General features: G+C 44.0%; 1 protein-coding gene across 2 annotated transcripts in view; it reads left to right on the top strand.

Moving 5' to 3' along the window:
• ubr3 (ubiquitin protein ligase E3 component n-recognin 3) overlaps nucleotides 1-19,897 on the top strand; it is a 51,138-nt gene that overhangs the window by 3,561 nt on the left and 27,680 nt on the right. For both annotated transcript variants that reach the window (XM_061723540.1, XM_061723539.1), the window contains exons 5-22: nucleotides 784-824; nucleotides 1,075-1,141; nucleotides 1,219-1,349; nucleotides 1,565-1,793; nucleotides 2,145-2,324; nucleotides 8,168-8,301; nucleotides 8,418-8,504; nucleotides 8,584-8,649; nucleotides 8,743-8,832; nucleotides 8,954-9,082; nucleotides 9,176-9,228; nucleotides 9,334-9,467; nucleotides 10,373-10,458; nucleotides 10,564-10,705; nucleotides 15,896-15,992; nucleotides 17,198-17,339; nucleotides 17,648-17,752; nucleotides 18,658-18,828. In XM_061723540.1, coding sequence (XP_061579524.1) covers nucleotides 784-824; nucleotides 1,075-1,141; nucleotides 1,219-1,349; nucleotides 1,565-1,793; nucleotides 2,145-2,324; nucleotides 8,168-8,301; nucleotides 8,418-8,504; nucleotides 8,584-8,649; nucleotides 8,743-8,832; nucleotides 8,954-9,082; nucleotides 9,176-9,228; nucleotides 9,334-9,467; nucleotides 10,373-10,458; nucleotides 10,564-10,705; nucleotides 15,896-15,992; nucleotides 17,198-17,339; nucleotides 17,648-17,752; nucleotides 18,658-18,828 — 2,084 coding nt within the window. The remainder of the gene's footprint in view (nucleotides 1-783; nucleotides 825-1,074; nucleotides 1,142-1,218; nucleotides 1,350-1,564; nucleotides 1,794-2,144; nucleotides 2,325-8,167; nucleotides 8,302-8,417; nucleotides 8,505-8,583; nucleotides 8,650-8,742; nucleotides 8,833-8,953; nucleotides 9,083-9,175; nucleotides 9,229-9,333; nucleotides 9,468-10,372; nucleotides 10,459-10,563; nucleotides 10,706-15,895; nucleotides 15,993-17,197; nucleotides 17,340-17,647; nucleotides 17,753-18,657; nucleotides 18,829-19,897) is intronic.

Here is a 19,897-nt window from a genome sequence, read left to right as displayed (position 1 = left end):
ACATGAAGGCCACTTCTTGCCAAGGTGAGCATTGGTGCTCATCTGGTAAATATTGCAGAGAAATGAGAAACAGTGGGCCGTGGGGTCATGCAGCAACACAACAACGCTGCAGTTCACATCATTTTGCCAAATAAAGTTGAAAGATGGCTGAAGATAATGTTTTAGAATTAATGAGTTAAAGCCTTGATCTTTATACAACAGATGTGTTGTGGAAAACCATAATTGAGCATTTGCAGCAAGGAACACTTCAGCATTGGTGGGTTTTCTCTGATTACGTCACAGCTTGCTTCAGGTCCCTCAAGTAGATTTGGAAGACTGAGTAGTTACTGGACTTGGTGGTAATTATTGCAGAATAAAGAGGGCACATCTGAGATTCACACACTTTTATGTCAGACTTGAATTATTAGAGCATTCTTCTAACTAAATATAAGACTGTGTGTGTATAGTATAAAATATATATATATATATATTTTATACTATACACACAAATTGTTTTTCCTGGATTGAAAATGGTTAAGTGAACTTTGCGTTCACGGGAGATACAGAAACCCAACTTCTCTGTAGTATGATGCGGCAGTATTAACATTGCTATGATCCTACTCCTTGAGCTACATATGTAACCTAAGATTTATCCAAGTGCTCTGGTTGATGTCATTCATGACCTTGTCCAAGGTCTCACAGATGCCCATAGAACCATCACTTATGTTTTCCCATTATTTGTTAAACTTGTTTTAAGCCTTGATATTTCTTATTTATATCTGATTTGTTGCTTTGCTTTCTTAGGATCCAGTGGACCAGGCAGCCCAGATGATTCTTGTAAAGAGGTATGTGTTAGTCATTTTCTGTTTGAAACTTATTTTCAAATCTGATCAATTTTTTTTGATCAAGGGCCAAGGTCTGTATTGCTGTTATTAATTGATGGACCTACTCAATATTAGGAGCAATAGCATATGATTTGACTTTTAATTAAAATGTTGAATTGAACTGTTTTATTTGCTGCTGATTGATCTGAAGATTCTGTTCTACATTTTGTGGAGCTGGTATTCCATACTGTTACTGTCTTATCCTTTCAAGGACGATCAAGATGGAGGGCAGTCTGTTGGTCAGAGAAAGAGGGTTAAGCTGAGCAGCAGTAGCAAAGGTAAATATTAGAGAGAAAAAAATTGCCATTGTAAGACCTGAACTGATTTGACTATTACGTGTCTTGTCTTCCCCCAGACCCTTGCATCATCGAGTCACTAAAGCATAAATGCTTTCTGGAAGAGTTGTTGTTTTGGACAATAAAGTATGAGTTTCCTCAGAAGATGGTCACCTTCCTATTAAACATGCTGCCAGATCAAGACTACAAGGTTGTTTTTTTTAGTTTTTTTACTTTGTTCACATTTTCTTGCTGAACTGCAGATTTTAATTGATCTTGTATTGCTTTTAATATGATGTCTTAATGGTGTTCACAAACGAGAAGAAAATGTATCTAGTGAAGTTGTTATTGTTTTACATAAGTAAAGAAAAGAGGTGTAATCAAAAACATGTGCATGTGTGTTTTCTCTCTCTCTCTCTCTGGCAGATCACATTTACAAAAACGTTTGTTCAACATTATGCCTTCATCATGAAAACATTGATGAAAAGCCATGAATCGGATACAATGTCCAACCGCATCGTGCACATTAGCGTGCAGCTGTTCAGCAACGAGGAGCTGGCCCGACACATGACGGAGGATTGCCAGCTCCTGGACATCATGGTCACGGTCCTCCTCTACATGATGGAAAGTTGCCTTATCAAGAGTGAGCTTCAGGGTAAATTGTGAGATTGTTGGTTTTTCAAAGGACAAAATATGGCAGATAATTCTGCTTTTCATGTTTTTAATCATTGTCAGTCCTGGAAAGCTCAAAGAAATGTTTCATCCCTTTTGACTTTTCTGATTGTACAGGCTCCAAGTGAAATAATTAATTTCTGGGCACAACCCTCTTAAATACTGCAGACAACAAGGTCAATTTTGTAAATGCTGGTCATTTGCTGGGTTGTGCAACTTGTAACTGTATTGACTTTTATTTCTTCTAAACAACTGAATAGAATCTAACACAATTATAACAATGGAGTTGTAAATTAATGTAGTTGTGTTCCTTGTTTTTCCCTTTTTCTGTCAGATGAAGAAAACAGTCGCCACGTAGTGGTGAACTGCAGCGAAGCACTGTTGAAGAACAATACCTACTGGCCCCTCGTTAGTGATTTCATCAACATCTTGTCACACCAAAGTGTAGCAAAAAAGTTCCTGGAAGACCATTCCTTGTTAATGCTGTGGATGAGCTTTGTCTCATTTTTCCAAGGTAAGTGATGCATCCGTTTTTAATTCTGAGCATAACTAAAAGTCTTTAGCAACACAAATATGTTACAAAACTTTATGGGGCAGTTGCATAGTACTACCACAACATTTCAAGTTTAAACCTGCTGAACTTGAAGTTGAACCCAGTGTCAAAAAGACTTGTTTAGCCTGTCTGCATTTAAATGAAATAATGCTACATTGGAAATGAGATTGGGAAGCAACAACGAGAATCATTACTGAAGATGATTAGAGCTGAAAATCAGTGATCCCTTCATCCATTACCTCTACCCACTTATACCAATCCACAGGGTCACGAGTATCTGCTGAAACCTATCCCAACTCTCTTTGGGTGAATTGCAAGGGTTCACCTGGACAGGTAGCTAGTTTACAATGATCCACACATGTTAACAATCCATCCATCCATCCATCGTCCGCCGCTTATCCGTTCCTGCGTCGTGGGGGTAGCAGTCTCAACAGAGATGCCCAGACACTTCCTCCAGCTCTTCCGAGGCGTTCCCAGGCCAGCCGAGAGACATAGTCTCTCCAGCGTGTCCTGGGTCTTCCCCGGGGTCTCCTCCCGGTGGGACATGCCTGGAACACCTCCCTAGGGAGGCGTCCAGGAGGCATCCGATACAGATGCCCAAGCCACCTCAGCTGACTCCTCTCAATGTGAAGGAGTAGCGGCTCGACTCCGAGCTCCTCCCGGGTGACCGAACTCCTCACCCTATCTTTAAGGGAGCGTCCAGCCACCCTGCGGAGGAAACTCATCTCGGCCGCTTGTATCCGCGATCTTGTCCTTTCGGTCACTACCCAAAGTTCATGACCATAGGTGAGGGTAGGTGCGTAGATTGACCGGTAAATCGAGAGCTTCGCCTTTCGGCTCAGCTCCCTCTTCACCACGACGGTCCAGTACATCGACCGCATTACTGCGGACGCTGCACCGATCCGTCGTTCCCTCACTCGTGAACAAGACCCCGATATACTTGAACTCCTCCACCTGAGGCAGGACTTCTCCACCCACCCAGAGAAGGCACGCCACCCTTTCCCGGTGGAGAACCATGGCCTCTGTTTCGAAGGTGCTTATTCTCATCCCTGTCCCGTCGCACTCGGCCTCAAACCGCCCCAGCCAGGGCTCCAGACTGCGACCAAATGCTCGCATTTTGCGACCAAAATTTGAGTATGTGCGACTGAATTTCATGTCCACTCGCACATGTGCGACCAGTAAATTTGCCAGTGTTTTTTTTTTTTAATTATTTATTTATTTTTTTTACACACGTTAAACGTGGAAGGAGTGCCTCAATGAACCCCCATATTTGCAGGCCAATGAGTGTGAAAGGGAATGAGTTGGGGGATCTATTTATTTATTTATTTTTTTTTTTCGTTTAATTTCACCAGCTCAAAGCAGGTATTACGCCCGGACGACATTTAATGCGACACAACTCGCTGCCGCCGCGGCGCGCACATAAAGTTAGAAGAAAGAAGCGGCGGGTATGTTTGGTTTTAGTAACATCTTGCTCAGGCCATGAGTCTGCAATGGCCCAGACGGGAGACACATGTAGCTCAGTGCTTAACTTTTATTTTTAATCCACTCTATATTCTTCTGGTTGTTCTCCGATATGTCCCCCCTCTAAAGCCTGATTTATGGTTCCGCCTTAAATCGACGCAGAGCTCTGCGTTGTTGTAACGCGGAACCATAAATCAGCCTTCACCCGGTACATACATACGGTAGGTTCCTCTAAACATCTGTCCCCGCTACAGTTTTAACTAAAAGAAAATGTGCTCCAATACAGCAGGTCTCATAATTTTATTTTGAACACTGCTTAAATTTGCTTGACCCAAATGAAAGTTAAATTTTAACACGTGGGAAAAACACCTAACCTTTTAAGTGATGTGTGTTGTCAGGTGTAATGGCATTTTTAGGTTAGACATAAGAATATTTCTTGGTAAGATCCTTAGTTATTTGAGTGAAGGCAGTGAATTTGGTCGACTGGTGTAAGTTCAGGGTTTTAGTAAAGACACAAGTAGGGAAATGTTATTGGCCAGTACCCCCAATATTTGTACATTTGTTAAGTACTGTGTTTAACAGTTACATTCATGGCTGAAAGGTTACTAAGCACTTTGTTACCAAGCACTTTTTTATCATGTGAATGTATGTTTTTTTTATATATAATGACAGCAATGGTGCTGTCAGTTTACTTTATGTTGCGGCATCTTTAAAAATGCACAATAAAATGTAACACTGCATTTGAAACAGCACATTGTGGTAATTCATTAATCTATTATGAAATACGTATTACTAATACACTGAAATGTAGTAGAAATGTAAACATTTGGTTAGCGTGTCGATAAACGATGTGCGCTCCTAAAATTTCTGATTGTGCCCATAAAAATTTTCAGTTAGGGGCTACTGTGCTCTTAGTGAAAAAAGTTAGTCTGGAGCCCTGCCAGCGCATGCTGAAGGTCCCGGTCCGATGACGCCAACAGGACAACGTCATCTGCAAAAAGCAGAGACGAAATCCTGAGGTTCCCAAACCGGATCCCCTCCGGCCCCTGGCTGCGCCTAGAAATCCTGTCCATAAAAATTATGAACAGGACCGGTGACAAAGGGCAGCCCTGCCGGAGTCCAACATGCACCGGGAACAAGTCTGATCTACTGCTGGCAATGCGAACCAGACTTCTGCTTCGATCATATAGAGACGGGACAACCCTTAGTAGAGGGCCCCGGACTCCATACTCACTGAGCGCCCCCCACAGAACGGCACGAGGGACACGGTCAAATGCCTTCCCCAGATCCACAAAGCACATGTAGACTGGTTGGGCAAATTCCCATGAACCCTCGAGCACCCTGCGGAGGGTATAGAGCTGGTCCAGTGTTCCACGACCGGGACGAAAACCGCATTGTTCCTCCTGAATCCAAGGTTGAACTATCGGCCATATTCTCCTCTCCAGTACCCTGGCGTAGACTTTCCCGGGGAGGCTGAGAAGTGTGATCCCCCTATAGTTGGAACACACTCTCCGGTCCCCCTTTTTTTAAAATGAGGGACCACCACCCCGGTTTGGCACTCCAGCGACACTGTCTCCTTCCTCCATGCGATGTCGCAGAGGTGTGTCAACCAACACAGCCCTACGACATCCAGAGACTTGAGGTACTCAGGGCGAATCTCATCCACCCCCGGTGCCACTGAGGAGCTTATGAACCACCTCAGTGACCTTGGCTTGGGTGATGGATGAGCACGCCCCAGAGTCCCCACTCTCTGCTTCCTCAGTGGAAGGCATGTCAGTCGGGTTAAGGAGATCCTCGAAGTATTCCTTCCACTGTCCGACGATGTCCCCAGTCGAGGTCAACAGCTCCCCACCCACACCGTAAATGGTGCCGGCAGCGTACTGCTTCCCCCTTCTGAGGCGCCGAACGGTCCGCCAGAATTTCCTCGAGGCGGACCGAAAGTCTTCCTCCATGGCCTCCCCGAACTCCTCCCAGACCCGGGTTTTTGCCTCCAGGACTGCCCGAGCCGCGGCTCGCTTGGCCTGCCGGTACCCATCTACTGCGTCAGGAGTCCCACAGGCTAACATAGCCCGGTAGGACTCCTTCAGTCTGATGGCATCCTGTACTTCCGGTGTCCACCACCGGGTTCTAGGGGTGCCGCCACGACAGGCACCAGAGACCTTGCGTCCACAACTTCGAGCCGCCGCGTCGACAATGGAGGCAGAGAACATGGTCCACTCGGGCTCGATGTCCCCCGCCTCCCCCGGGATCTGAGAGAAGCTCTCCCGGAGGTGGGAGTTGAAGATGTCCCTGACAGAGGGCTCAGCCAAACGTTCCCAACAGACCCTCACAATCCATTTGGGCCTGCCCGGTCTGTCCAACCTCCTCCTCTGCCAGCGCATCCAACTCACCACCAGGTGGTGATCAGTTGACAGCTCAGCCCCTCTCTTCACCCGAGTGTCCAAGACATGCGGCTGAAGGTCAGATGAAACGACAACAAAGTCTATCATTGACCTCCGGCCTAGGGTGTCCTGGTGCCACGTGCACTGATGGACACCCTTATGTTTGAACATGGTATTTGTTATGGACAAACTGTGACTAGCACAGAATTCCAACAACAAAACACCACTCGGGTTCAGATCGGGGAGGCCGTTCCTCCCGATCACGCCTCTCCAGGTATCACTGTCATTACCCACGTGAGTGTTGTAGTCCCCCAGTAGAACAATGGAGTCTCCAGTTGGAGCACTATCCAGTACTCCTCCCAGGGACTCCAAGAAGGCCGGGTACTCCGCACTGCTGTTCGGCCCGTAGGCACAAACGACAGTGAGAGACTTTTTCCCGACCCAAAGGTGCAGGGAAAAGACCCTCTCGTTCTCCGGGGTGAACTCCAACACATGGCGGCTGAGCTGGGGGGCTATAACCAACCCCACACCAGCTCGCTACCTCTCACCCTGGGAAACTCCAGAGTAGTGGAGGGTCCAGCCCCTTTCAAGGAGCTGGGTTCCAGAGCCCAAGCTATGTGTGGAGGTGAGCCCGACTATCTCTAGCCGGTAATGTTAAGAGTTCAAAGATCTTAATTACCTTAACCTTAATTTCCCTAACCTTCTAGTCTGGTAAACCTAACCAGACTAAAAAGTAAACAACACCTTATAAACTGGTCACTAGTTGTTTCAGTTCCTGAGATTATGTGCAACACATTGAGTTTGAAATTGTTATTTAAGTTCTTTGTTGCTTTTTCTTTAGTGTTTTGAATGAATGAGTGACTCTGTAAATGACAAATGGTCCAAACCTGCGTAGTGCCTTTCAGCCATATCTAGATTCTCAGTCAAAGCCATCAGGCACTTATAATTCTTTACAGGTACAGCATATTGTCTCCACAGTTACACACAAATGAGCGCCCTGGAGACAGTGTAGGAGTTCATTGTCTTTCCCTGAGGAGAATCTTGACATGGATGCCCATGTCTGCAGTTCTTGAACATTTCATCAGCTTGCATACTCGTTGATTCAATATCTTTTAGGATGATTTTTGCCATGTATAATTTTGTGGAAGCATTTTTCAATCTAGAATTGCAAAAGAAGAGATGGGCTGGGGGAGGTGCACTGTAATACCTGTTTATTTACATCATAAATGACTGAATTAAGTTAAACCATCATGAAAGAAGGATTGCTCTTAGGTCTCCTAGCATCCTCTATATGGGTCAGTTATCATTTCCTATATTATTGCTGTTTATCAAGCTTTGGTGCTGGCATATGTGCCTCAGTGGCTATTTAGGGGGTAATCTTGTAATAATAAAACACATTTAACTGTCAATATATCACCAATGTTTTTTCATTCAAGCATTGAGGGGTAAACTTGATTTAATGTGAAGGTTTCAGTCAGGCATTATATGCTTAGTGCATCTAGTCAGACAAAGATGGACCTCGTCTGTCTTCTACTAAAAATAATGCCTCATAAGTGATTTGTGCTATGAATTGTGGTTAGTGCTCCTCACTTGCCACGTGTAGTCTACCACAGCCCTAAAAATAACATTCACCCTTGTACAGTGGGCTTGAGTATCCTCTTGCTGATGGTGTGAGGCCGGTGTCACCATAAAATTGTATCCATGTTTACTGCTCTGCTCTTGCCATGACCTGATAAATTTGATATTTCTTTTTAAGAGAGAGATACAGATTTTTTTATTTTTAGATATAAGGTTGTACAATAAATGTATTTTGCGGTTAGGAGCACTACACTGGATAATAATGATTAAAACATATTCTTTGAGATTAAAAGTCTTATTTGAGCATCACAATTCCATTAATGAATGAACATAATCTCAGTCATGTTGTGAGTGTAACTTTGGAAACATTTCCTGCTGTTAAAGGTATGAACCTGAATAAGAGGGAGTTGAATGAGCATGTGGAATTTGAGTCGCAGACATACTATGCAGCATTTGCGGCAGAGCTGGAAGCCTGTGCACAACCGATGTGGGGTCTTCTAACACATTGCAAAGTCAAAGTAAGTCCTGTCCTTTCTCACGCTAAAAGCTTCTGTGTTAATTTCTGTTTCCTTTGCTTCATGTAGTTATTGCATAATGCAAAATAAACATTTTGTGTTGAACTGTCTGTGAGCAGGAGACACAGGAATATACCAAAACGGTGGTTCGCTACTGTTTGGAGACCCTGCAGATCTGGTTTGATGCAATTGGTTTCATCGATGAGGTAAATTCAAATTTCTTTATTTTTACAAGCACATTTTCTCCTCCCCTGTTTCAAATAACCTGCTGCATTTCTCTCATAGCCTGCTCCAAATCAAGTGACGTTTCACCTGCCACTCCACCGCTACTACGCGATGTTCCTCAGTAGGGTAAGTCCATGGCTCTCATCTCAAAGTGATCACCAGTTTTTTTTTTTTTTTTTTTTTGCGTGTTTTGAGGTATATTTTTTTGAAAATCCCCAGGCTGTAAAATGCCAAGGTTTGGATCTGGACAGCCTCTTGCCTGACCAAGAGATGCTTATGAAGATTATGGTGCATCCACTTCAAATACAGGTATAACACCAGAAGCCAATGGATACATTTACCTTAATCTTCACATCCTGTGCATGTCTGTGGCAATGTGTTGTTCAAAATGTTATCTGTTGTTGTTTTTTTTTTCCCTGTTTGGCCATAGGCATGTCTGTCAGAAATCCACAGCAATATGTGGGTCAGGAATGGTCTGCAGATCAAAGGACAGGCTATGACTTATGTGCAGTCACACTTCTGCAATTCCATGATTGACCCAGACATCTATCTGCTCCAGGTTAGAAATGCAGCGTCGCTGTCATTATCATTTTCATTTATTATGATTGTTGTTGTTAACTCAGACTTTGTTTTGGAATTCTGCTTTCTGCAGGTTTGCGCCTCAAGACTAGATCCTGACTACTTTATCTCAAGTGTTTTTGAGAGGTCTTTAACTCCATTTGTCTTTACTGTCATGCTGCATACAGTATATTTAAAATTTCAACTTTAAGTAAGATTGCAAACATGGTGAACACTTTTCTTCCCTGACAGGTTTAAAGTCGTTGACCTCTTGACAATGGCGTCTCAGCATCAAAATGCTGTGTTGGACTCTGAGCAGGAAAGACCAATGCTAGAAGGAGCGCTGACTTTTTTAGTCATACTGACGAGCCTTCGCATCCATCAAGGTAAGTGGTACAACAGGGGTGCCTTATGTCTAAAGGAGATGCCAAAACACACGGACACTTTGCAGTGTAGTAAATATAGTCTCATAGAATTCCTTCATTATTATTGGTTGTGAAGAAGATGCACTGTGTTGTCCTTTATATCTTCCATTTTATGAAGCTCTGGAGGCTCTAAAACGGCCCCAGAACGATTCTTTTACCACTTGCAGGTGCATGTTAGCAAATTGTGTTGTATATCCCTGTAAGTTTAACAATTTTGACCCTTTTAAATGTATTCTAAAATTGGGAAGTTGTAGTGAGTCATATTTGCTGAGTAGGGAATAGTTTGAGGGTTAATTGTATTGATATGGTTAAAAAAGTGGACACACGATCACATCTAGATCCTCAGATGGTTTCGGACATTATGGTTGAATTCTATGTTGCTCAAGCTGTTAAATGTTGAAGAAAACAAATTAACAAGCACTCCTATTTATTTTCCAGTTTCCTAGCCTCAGCCTGCAGTGGCTTTGTCCACAAGGTTTTTGTTATGTTTCTGGGTCATTAATGTGAATTAATCTTCAGTGATGACTTTCAGGATGAAATTGATGACATTTTGTTTAAACATATAATATTTACTCTCAGCTCAAGTTTGGGGTACATGGAAAGAAATAAAATACATGCCAGGATTGCATGGGTCTATCAAAGCCTGGCCAGAATAGGATTAGTTTAGCTTTTATTGGGAAGTTCTTGCACTTTTTGATTGCTTGTAATTTGGCCACAATTTTGACAAACTTGAAAAATGTAAGTTTTACTTGATATCTAACTAAGAGCACTGTAGTGTAAAGTCTCTGTCATCTCGTGCAACAGTGGTTGTAAAGGAGACATTTTTGTCAGTGTACTCACTCTGCCCCTCTCATTTTTGTTCCCAGGGATGACGGACGATGAGATCCTCCGAGCTGAGATGGTTTCTCAACTGTGTATGAATGATCGTACACACAGTGCACTGTTGGACCTCGTATCCTTCTGTTCTCAAAAAATACAGTTAATGTCAATTTTCATTTAAGCGTAACTACAAACTGCTATCTATGACTTTCTTTTTTCCTTAAGAATGTTTTCCTAGATTCCTGAGAATCCCAACCCAAAGAGTGGCATTGTACCGGGCAGCTGTAGTTTTGAGGATATGCTCTCTGCTGTGGCTGATTTCAAGGCACCTGTGTTTGAACCAGGAGGCTCCATGCAGCAGGGGATGTACACACCCAAACGTAAGAGGATTCTGCTCATAGATACACTGTAATTTACAGTACCGTATTTTCGCGACCATTCGGCGCACCGTGTGGAAAGGCGCACCCTCATTTTTGTGTGTCATTTTTAGATTTAAAACATACATATGGCGCACCAACCCAAAAGGCGCAGTCTACAGAGCAGAGCTGCACACACGCGTGCCGCAAAACACGCCGGCCGGAAAACACACACACCCGCTGCAGAACGCACACACATGCAGAACGCACACACGCGCACACAAGCGCTTATTTAAAAAATAGAGCGGGAGCAAAACCTCTGTTTCTGCATTAAAGAGCTCCGCTAATTCAGCTGCGCCAGTCCGAATTTCCTCGGTGTCAGTCACTTTCTGCACAACAGTAAATAAACTTTTCATACCCCGTTGTGCGGATCCTCCACCGCGCAGAGCCCGTCTCTCCCCAGCGGGGTGGAGCAGCGCGCGTCACAGCGGCTTTAACCGGGAATGTGACCTGTTCGGACCGGCTGGGACCGAAGCCACCCACCTGTATGGGAGTAGGGGCTCCCGGGGAAAGACCAGCGGCATTTCGGCCGGATCTGCCCCGGGGATGGTGCGCCCTGGCCCGGCAAACCCGCGGCGGGAGCCTGGCGGCTCCTGAGCGCATCCTCTGCATCTTGGTTAGGCTACCAGAGATCAAACCGACAGATTTGCCTGAAAATCTTGCAGGGTGAAGTTGTTCCGACCTGGGACAGACCCCTGAATAAATAAAGGTAAGAAAATAAATGTTTCATACCCCGTTGTGCTGCGTTGTGCTGCGGATCCCGACCGCGGCGGTCCCGGGTCCCGCGTCCCGGGTCCCGCGTCCCGGGTCCCGCGTCCCGGGTCCCGCGTCCCGGGTCCCGCGTCCCGGGTCCCGCGTCCCGCTCCGCGCTGGTCCCGGGTCCGCTCCCCGTCTGCTCCCCCGCGCTGGACCCGCTCACACACGCGCTGTCGGGGAGCCGGTACCGGGGTTTGTATCCGACAGGAGCTCCAGTCCGAATTTCCAGACCTGTCTCAGCCACCTGATCATCATCATCCCTTCATCCAGCCCCCCCCTTTCCATTCGTCCTTATAATGACTCCGGCTGGAAACGTCTTATGCAAAGTTTTTCTTTTAAAAATCACCATAGGTTTCTGTCCATCAGCTGCGCCAGTCAAGCGCTACATAAATGAGAATCTGTGTGTCGCGCCGCGAATACACACCCGCGCATGTCGGGGTCCGGTACCGGGTTTGTAACCGACAGATTTGGCTGCAAATTTCGGAGGGTGAAGCTGATCAGACCTGAGACAGACCCCAGAAATCTCTGCTCGCAAAGCGGCCGGGAACCAGGTCGATTGGACCGCTTGGGGAACCAGGAAGTCGGGTTGCAGCAGCGCCCATCACCGCGCTGCTCCAGCCGCTGCTTTAACCGGGGAAAGTCACCGGTTCCGACATGCAAAACACACGCGCGCTGCAGAACAAGTGTGCTTATTTAAATAGAGCGGGAGCAAAACTTAGTTTGATTGTATTTTATTTCACTTTACACATCAAGCAAATCCTTAAAAGTTTTCATCTTCTGTTTCGCATTAAACAGCTCAGTGGATGGTCTCATTCAGCTTCACCCGCCCCCTTCTCCCTTTACCGTTCTCATGGCCGGCCTTACATTACCGTAATTCAGGTAATAGACACGGCGCACCGTTTCTTAAGGCGCCCGGCACATTTAAAAAAAAAAAAAAAAAAAAAAGTTGCGCCTTATGGTCGCGAAAATACGGTAATAGCAGTCTACTGTGACATGCTGCCACTGACATGGCTGGGGTGATGAATGGTGAACTGACACAAAACTGCAAATTTGTGTTGGAAGTCTTTCACAGATGTGAGCATAACAATATTGACCTGATCAATATGTTAAAGTGATGATTTTTCAAGCCATTCAGAAATTGGCCGCTTGAACATTTATGTTGCTCACAGCTTCTTTTAGACACCTTTGTGAAAGTGACTAAGGGAGGCATGTGTACACATGGTATTAAGTATTCAAGTGTGATTGGATGGTACATGCAAAAGTCTTAAAAGTCAGTTTTTTCCATCATGTTGTATCTCATTTACAATTCTTATCATAGTTCCAAGTGTGACTTACTCTGGTGCAGTGGATGAAAGCAGCTAAAAATGTATTATTTTTTTTTTCTTCAATTATTTTAAAGATTTTATAGATCTAGTGGCCTGTATTTGAATAGTAGACAGGAAGGGGGTAGAGAGGGAGAGCCGCAGGCTGGGACTCGAACCTGCGACCACTGCAGGGTGACTGTAGCCTCAGTCCATGGGCTGCTTGCTTTAACCACTGTGCCACCCAGTGGCCCAGTTTTTTTAAACTTTATTTTAACAAACATTGTCTAGCTCTAGCAGTCTGCTGGCCAACTGTTGGTAAAAATTACTCAGAGTAAATCTATACTCCGTCTAGGTCAACTCTTAACACACAAGTTTGGCATTTAAGTGGAGGGCAGGTTGAAGTCCCCTGTCTGCTGCCATCCAGTGGTTAGCAGAGATATATTTTCATTTTTTTAATGTCATGTTTCATTTGCCATCTCTTGGCCTACAGACTCATTGATTTATCTAGTTGAGGTCCTTTTCTGAACAAGCAACAAGAACAATATATTTTAACAGATCAAAGTTTGTTCTTCATGCCAGGTGTTGTGCAACTCAAGGTAGCTTGGCTGTCCAGTTATCAAGGCTAATGATAATTCTATTAAAGAATTATTAATAATTAATAAAGTTGACTATTTATCAAATTGTATTATCAAAAATGATAATTCTCGTAGGGGCACCACCGCCGGGGCCTTACTTCCGGTGGGATTCGATAACTAACAGCAGAAAATCAGTCTCATTATGATTTGAATTATCCTGCAGAACAGCAAATCTTACAGAATAACAGTGAAGGCGTGATGTCCGAACACTAGGCTCTGCTTAAACAAATCAATTTGTGACCAAATCTTGCATGAAATAACACAACCACTCATAAAGAAATCAATCAGAGTTTATTTACATACGGGTATCAAAAGAGATGTAAATAAGTACCCGAATAAATCTGATGGCACACGACATTATTATAAAACCATTAACTAACAAGAAAAACAACAATCAATAAAATGAAACATAAACGTTAAATGCATGGAATGAAAACGAAAAGAAATCAAGCAATAATAACGAAGATACAGAACATCTACAGTTCAAACAGGGTTCCTGTGGTCTTTTAAAGATGGACGCGCCCTCTGGGCCACGTGTAATTAGCACGGATGGTGATCCCGGTGTTAAACCGTGATCAACTGCAGAAAACAGCGCTTTAAAACGTGAATGACTAGCAGAAAGTAGTGACTACAAATTAATGAAAACAGTCCTTATAATGATGGTGGTGTAATCTCAGCTCTGAACACAGATTTAGCTCTGTAACACTCCCAGTTAAACTCATACACCCAGGTCTCACAATCTCACACACAGTTCTGAACACTCTTAAATCCTACTGATCACTGCTACGCGGGCTCACGTCTCCTCTGGGATCCGGAATCGGGTGCCTGCGGGTTTGTGACTGGGTTCGCGGTCCTGCTGGGGTTTCGCAGTCAGGCTATCGCGTCCCGTCCCTTCCCCTGAAACGGATTAGACAGCGGCGGGGCCGCCTCGTGCCGGGCCGTGGTTCCGGACCAAAACGGAGGCTCACACGCATTCCTAGGCGCGGCGGGGGGACCGGTCTCTCCTTGCCGTGCTTCCCTCTCTGCGCCGGTCGCCGACGCGCGGCCGTCCGGGCCCCGGGAGAGCTCACGCCGGGCGAGACGCCGGCCGTCCGTCCCCGATCCCTGCGCCGGTTCGCAGACAGGGGCTCGGAGCGGGGAGGGGGGGTTCAGTCAGAGAGCTCAATCGCAGCTGTGTCCCGATCTGGTTGCCGGGAGCGCGTGGGCGTCGGAAGCTTGGATCTGTGAACTTAAAGAGGAACAGAGTTTAGTGAGAAATCGGAGCCTCCCGGGGGACCGCAGCTTCAACGGCCGGACCCCGCAGGGCCCGGTCCGGTGCGGGCCTCCTGCCTCCCCCCAGCCCGGGGGGAGAGAGAGGAGATGGGATGCTTTGGCCTGCGCCGATGAGATGAGGTTGAGAAGAGACGATGGGGGCGGCTCCGTGCACCGCGGCTTCAACGGGCTGCAGGTCCAACGGAGCGGCCCGATGGGGCCTTACACCTCCCCCCAGCCGGGGGGAGAAAGGGAGATGGGATCTTGGCCCAGAGCCAAACGATCCAGCTCGGATGAGAGGGTGATCGGAAGAGAGCGAAAAAGAAGCAGCGGCAGGGGTTTTGATCCTACGCGCGCTGCAGTGACGTCATCGGTGCCTCATTGCGATTGGATGCGCGCGCTTTCAGGCGCCGCCCCATCCCGCAAGGCATGCTGGGATTGTGGTTCATGGCACGGTCGCCATTTTATGAGGCACATTAAAGCCAGTTCCAGGCTGGGGGGGTTGCTGGTAGGTTTTGTGTCTGTCCAAAGAGGCCTGGTTTTAGGGCTCCGCTGCTTCCCGACCCCTGCTTAGGTGTCATAAAACCCCAAGGAAGTCTGTTTTCCCTGGCAGAAACCCTGCTGGGTCCTTGTTTTGATCTCCGGCCATGCAGTGGGGTCGTAAACGGACTATCTCGACCCAGGCCGAGATAACCAGGAGTTAGCAGCAGGGGGTCGCAGGACTTCAGGAAGAAGGGGCAAAGTCTGGTTTTACAGGTCCTCAAAATCACAAAATATTCATACATTTATAAGTCCAGATTTCACATGGGCGACGCACAACACAGGTCTTGGTAAATGCCCTTCAGTTTTTTTTTTTTTTTTTTTAGATGGATACAAAAAAAGACAAATTAGTTGATGCCCTTTGGGTTCTTGAGTAATAATGCCTTAAGCTATCCACTGAAAAAGAAGAAATGTTGTGGCTTTTAAAAAACCTTCCACATTAATTATATATATATTTTTGGACTACATATGTAAGTTGTTATTGGCTTGCAATATGTAAAAACGAGTACCAAGAGGCTGAATGTTTTGATTGATGTTAGAACTCAGGATACCACTTGGGGGCAGACTTGCAGCGCTCAGATGGAAAAGGTGGGAATGAGGGGAGATGAATCAGCATGATTTGGTACCAGAGGTTTCAGTGTGTCTTTTTTTCTTTTTCCTTCAACTAGGTGAGGTCTGGGAGAAGGAATTTGACCCCATCATGGTCATTCTCAGAATAGTCTATCGCCGTGATGTCCAGTCAGCAATGGACAGATACTCAGCCTTGTAAGTTAACTCAGTTGTCTTTATATTTCCAAAGTCAATTTCTTTCCTATCTCATTAAATGATACCGTTTATTTCTGTCATTGTGTATTGCATATTGCCCTTGTTCCACTCCACTTTTGCTGATGAATTAATGTGAAGTCATTACAGATAAAAATCAGGAATATATCCTCTTCGGTTTTATCAGGTCTCCTTTCTCATCCGTTTGTGAAAGGAACTAAAAAAGGCCAGGTCAACCAACTAACTGCTGCAGGTGCTAGAATCTGTTCCAGTTACATAGGTGGCAAGGTGAAATCAATGTTTCCCTAAATTGTAATAAAATTGAGGAAATACTTCCTGTTAATTGTGTCTTACGTGTCTTCCAAGAGAAATGTATTATTGAAGCTGAAAGAGCTGCTTGTGGGTTAATTTTCCTCTCAGTTGGTGAGACTATTAAGGATGCCAACTTTATTGAAAGGGTGTCTAATGGAGTGCTTCTGAGTTTGTTATGGTAGCTGGGAAGACAGCCATTTGATAATAGGGTTTTAAGCAGAAGTGTGTTAGCCTTGTAAAAAATATAAAGACTTTTTTTAACCATGTATTTTCTGTGCCTTTTTCAAAATATGGAGAAACATTTTATTTTATTTTTTACTTCTCTACTAAACTCGTCTACTGTTATTGTCTTTGCTTAGCTAGATGGTTCTATAATAAACCCAACAGATGTGTAATCCTGTAAGAAATACAGAATTGAGTTTATCTACAATAGCTGGACCTGTGATTCTGTTTTTTTTGTTTTGGTGTAGTTGTAATGGATGGAGGAATTGCTCCTGTAATAATACTGTACGTATTTCATTTGTGGTGGGCCCTCTTGGTCACTGTTTGGGGTTCCAGTACAGAATGAACAGAGTCATATTTCTCCTACAAACATCTTGAAACTGCCTTCAGATTCTGATGCCTCATGTTGATCTTTCACTCGTTTGACCTTGATGGATTGTATGTCGGGTTGGCCTGGTTCTTGATATAATCATCCAGTCATCATTAATAAAGTGCTTCCCTTCAGCTGTTATCTTGCATAAAGCAAAATCATTTGAATAGTGATATTAGGGTTTTGGTAATGGCTACAATCTCTCTGGTGCTGTCCATTTTGTTTGGTGTTTTTAATTTAATTGTTTTTTTTTTTATCCATCCCCTCACCCCCAACCCTCCATGTGAATGATGACACCACTTAGTTTGAAACAGTATGGCATTCATACTGGCAACCCATGGCCACCTTACAAGGAGAGGAGTCCTTTGCATTCATGCTACAAAGGTCTAATCAGGCTATTGCACTGCAAGACGCTACACATTGTGATATTCACTCTGCTTTACAAGGTGAGCCTTTTAACACCTATTCATGGAGTGTAATACAACACCCTCTTTGCATATTCGTTAATACCCTTTTTGGCATATTCAATTACCGTGCAAGTATCATGATTTAGCTTTTAATTGGTGCTGACGTGTGAAAAGATGTTGGTACGGGGCAGGAAATTAAAATGTGCCCCTTAAACTGAGGCAAGATCAGCAGTCCTTTTTAAATGCCAGTAGTAAGACAATAATGAATGTTTAGTAATACAGTGTGACTTTTTCAGATGAATTGTTTTCTTTTCCCTCCGGTGTAACTCTACAGCTTTGTGTTTTAGATATGGATGGATCACCAGAACATGTCTGAACATGTGTTGTGCTTGGTGCTGTACCTGATTGAGCTGGGCTTGGACAACCAGGTTCAAGACAACAAGGAGGATGAAGTGAGTGTTTGTGGCATTGTCAGAAATGTACTTGTAGTTCTTTGGCAATACTGTTTCTGCCGGAGCCTTACATTATAAAAGCAATGCACTTACGGAGCAAATTATTTCTAATTTAAAACGATTAAAAAAGGAGAAAAACTGGAACATCACACATACCAGTCATAACAATATTGCACTGATAACATTTGGATGGGTTGAGTAAATGTTTCTTATACATTCAAAAGAAATGTGACCATTCATGGTTTGGACAAGAAACATCATAAGTAATAGATTAGGTGCGGCTGTGGATTGAGCTTGCTAGTTCAATTTCACTGCATTTTTATTGGGCCCCAAAATGTAATATTTTGTAAAACCCATAATTCTTTTTAAATATAACAAATTAACTCCTTCAAATTTATTTAACCTTCATTGTTTTGTCAGTAATTTTATATTAAAATTGTCTTTTGTGGTAGAAGACCTATTTGGTTGGTACTGTTGACGTTATCTGGTTAAAACCTTCTAAAAACCAAAAAAAGCCTTAGTTACAGTACAGACCAAAAGTTTGGATACACTTCCCCCATTAGTTTGATTGTTTGAGGTGTGTCCAAACTTTTGGTCTGTACTGTATATTATTATTATTGTATTTCTTGACTAAATTAATTATGCAAGACTTGAATCAAAGATCAGTAGTCTATGGGAAGAACATTTTATGCTAAATATATACAGTATTGTGTTAGTATTAAAATCATCTATTAGGTTTTATTGAAAAAGGGGAAACAGACATATTAAACCACAATTGCAATATCGAGGGGAAAAAAAAAATTGCAATTAAATTATTTTTTCAAAATGTTCAGCCCTATCCGCTACTGTCTTACTGGGTGCAGTAGGGCAGTGAGACTGTGTCTCATTGGATTTTGTGCTTTCAGGAGCCTTGCATTGAGGAACACTGCCATGACAGCTGGTTCCCTGGCACCAATCTCCTCTCCAATCTGCACCATGTCATCAACTTTGTAAGGGTCCGGGTTCCTGAGACGGCTCCGGAAGTGAAGAGGGAAGCCCCTCCCAGTACCAGCTGTGAAGCTTCTGCTTATGGCCAGGTAAGAGGCAGCTCTACTGAAGGTTAAACCAGTAAGTATGTGCCATGTCAAAAATGACAAACCAGGGCTTTGCAAGAGGCAAAACCCGGCCAAAAAATGCTCATCCTGATGTTCATCCATCCTCGTTTTGAAAATTACACTTGTCTGACGGCGTATTTCTTCCTGCTGATGTAGGAATAATATTTCATTCTACACGCCCGCGTATCTTACGTTATGTTACGCGGATAACGCCTCCCGACTCACCTTATGTCACCTCAACTCACCTTCAGGCACGGGATGGCAAATAACACGCCCTGCGCTTATATTACCCAACACGCGTTAAACACACGTTCATCAGTCAGCGATAAAAGCTGGATCTAATTTAAAAATGCTTTTTCACTGTAGTCCTACCTACAAGCTATCACTGTAACTCTGAAAGACTTTTTTAGATTTTATTTTACATCTGGCAATAGGTATTTTGACCTTCATGCATGCAGATGATTGAAAGGATCGAGATCCTGGCTCATTAACAGCTTTAGTAGTCCAGTTTCCTTTTTTTCCCCTTTTTTCTTATTTTTATTCTTGACACTAGACTGTTAGTTTAACTCAAAAATTCCTTGACAGTCTTAGACTTCTTTTCCGGGCCTAAAATCTAAGGCCCAGATTTCCTTTACAAGTATTCAATCCGTAAAACAAATCTGCTCCAAAACATTACAGAGCCTATTTCATGTTTTAAAGTAAGAATTGTATTTGTTTGAAACATTAAATTTCGGTAAATCGGTAAACATGTATCTGTTGAAACATGCCCAAAAACGTCAGTTTAGCTAAATCTCAAAATTTGAGTCTGGTACCATCAGACAGCGATCTAACTTGACTTCAGAGTTCATTTTTAGTGTCTGGTTGTTTTCCTCGACTCTTTGTTTACCATCCAGACTGTCCTTCTGATCAGCCTACATTTCCTTTTGCAAATGTGAACTGGGATGCTTTTTTTGTTTTTTTTTTTGTTTTTGCTTCTTAGTGTTATTTGCAAGTGTCAAAGGAGCATAAAGCTGCTTGGGAAAATCATTGCTTTTATCTTTTAATAGCTGCA

This window comes from Cololabis saira, chromosome 6 (genome assembly GCF_033807715.1).
Source record: "Cololabis saira isolate AMF1-May2022 chromosome 6, fColSai1.1, whole genome shotgun sequence".
NCBI classification, from domain to species: domain Eukaryota; kingdom Metazoa; phylum Chordata; class Actinopteri; order Beloniformes; family Belonidae; genus Cololabis; species Cololabis saira.
The sequence above is the reverse complement of the archived record's forward strand: the minus strand, read 5'-3'. Positions and strand labels throughout refer to the sequence as shown.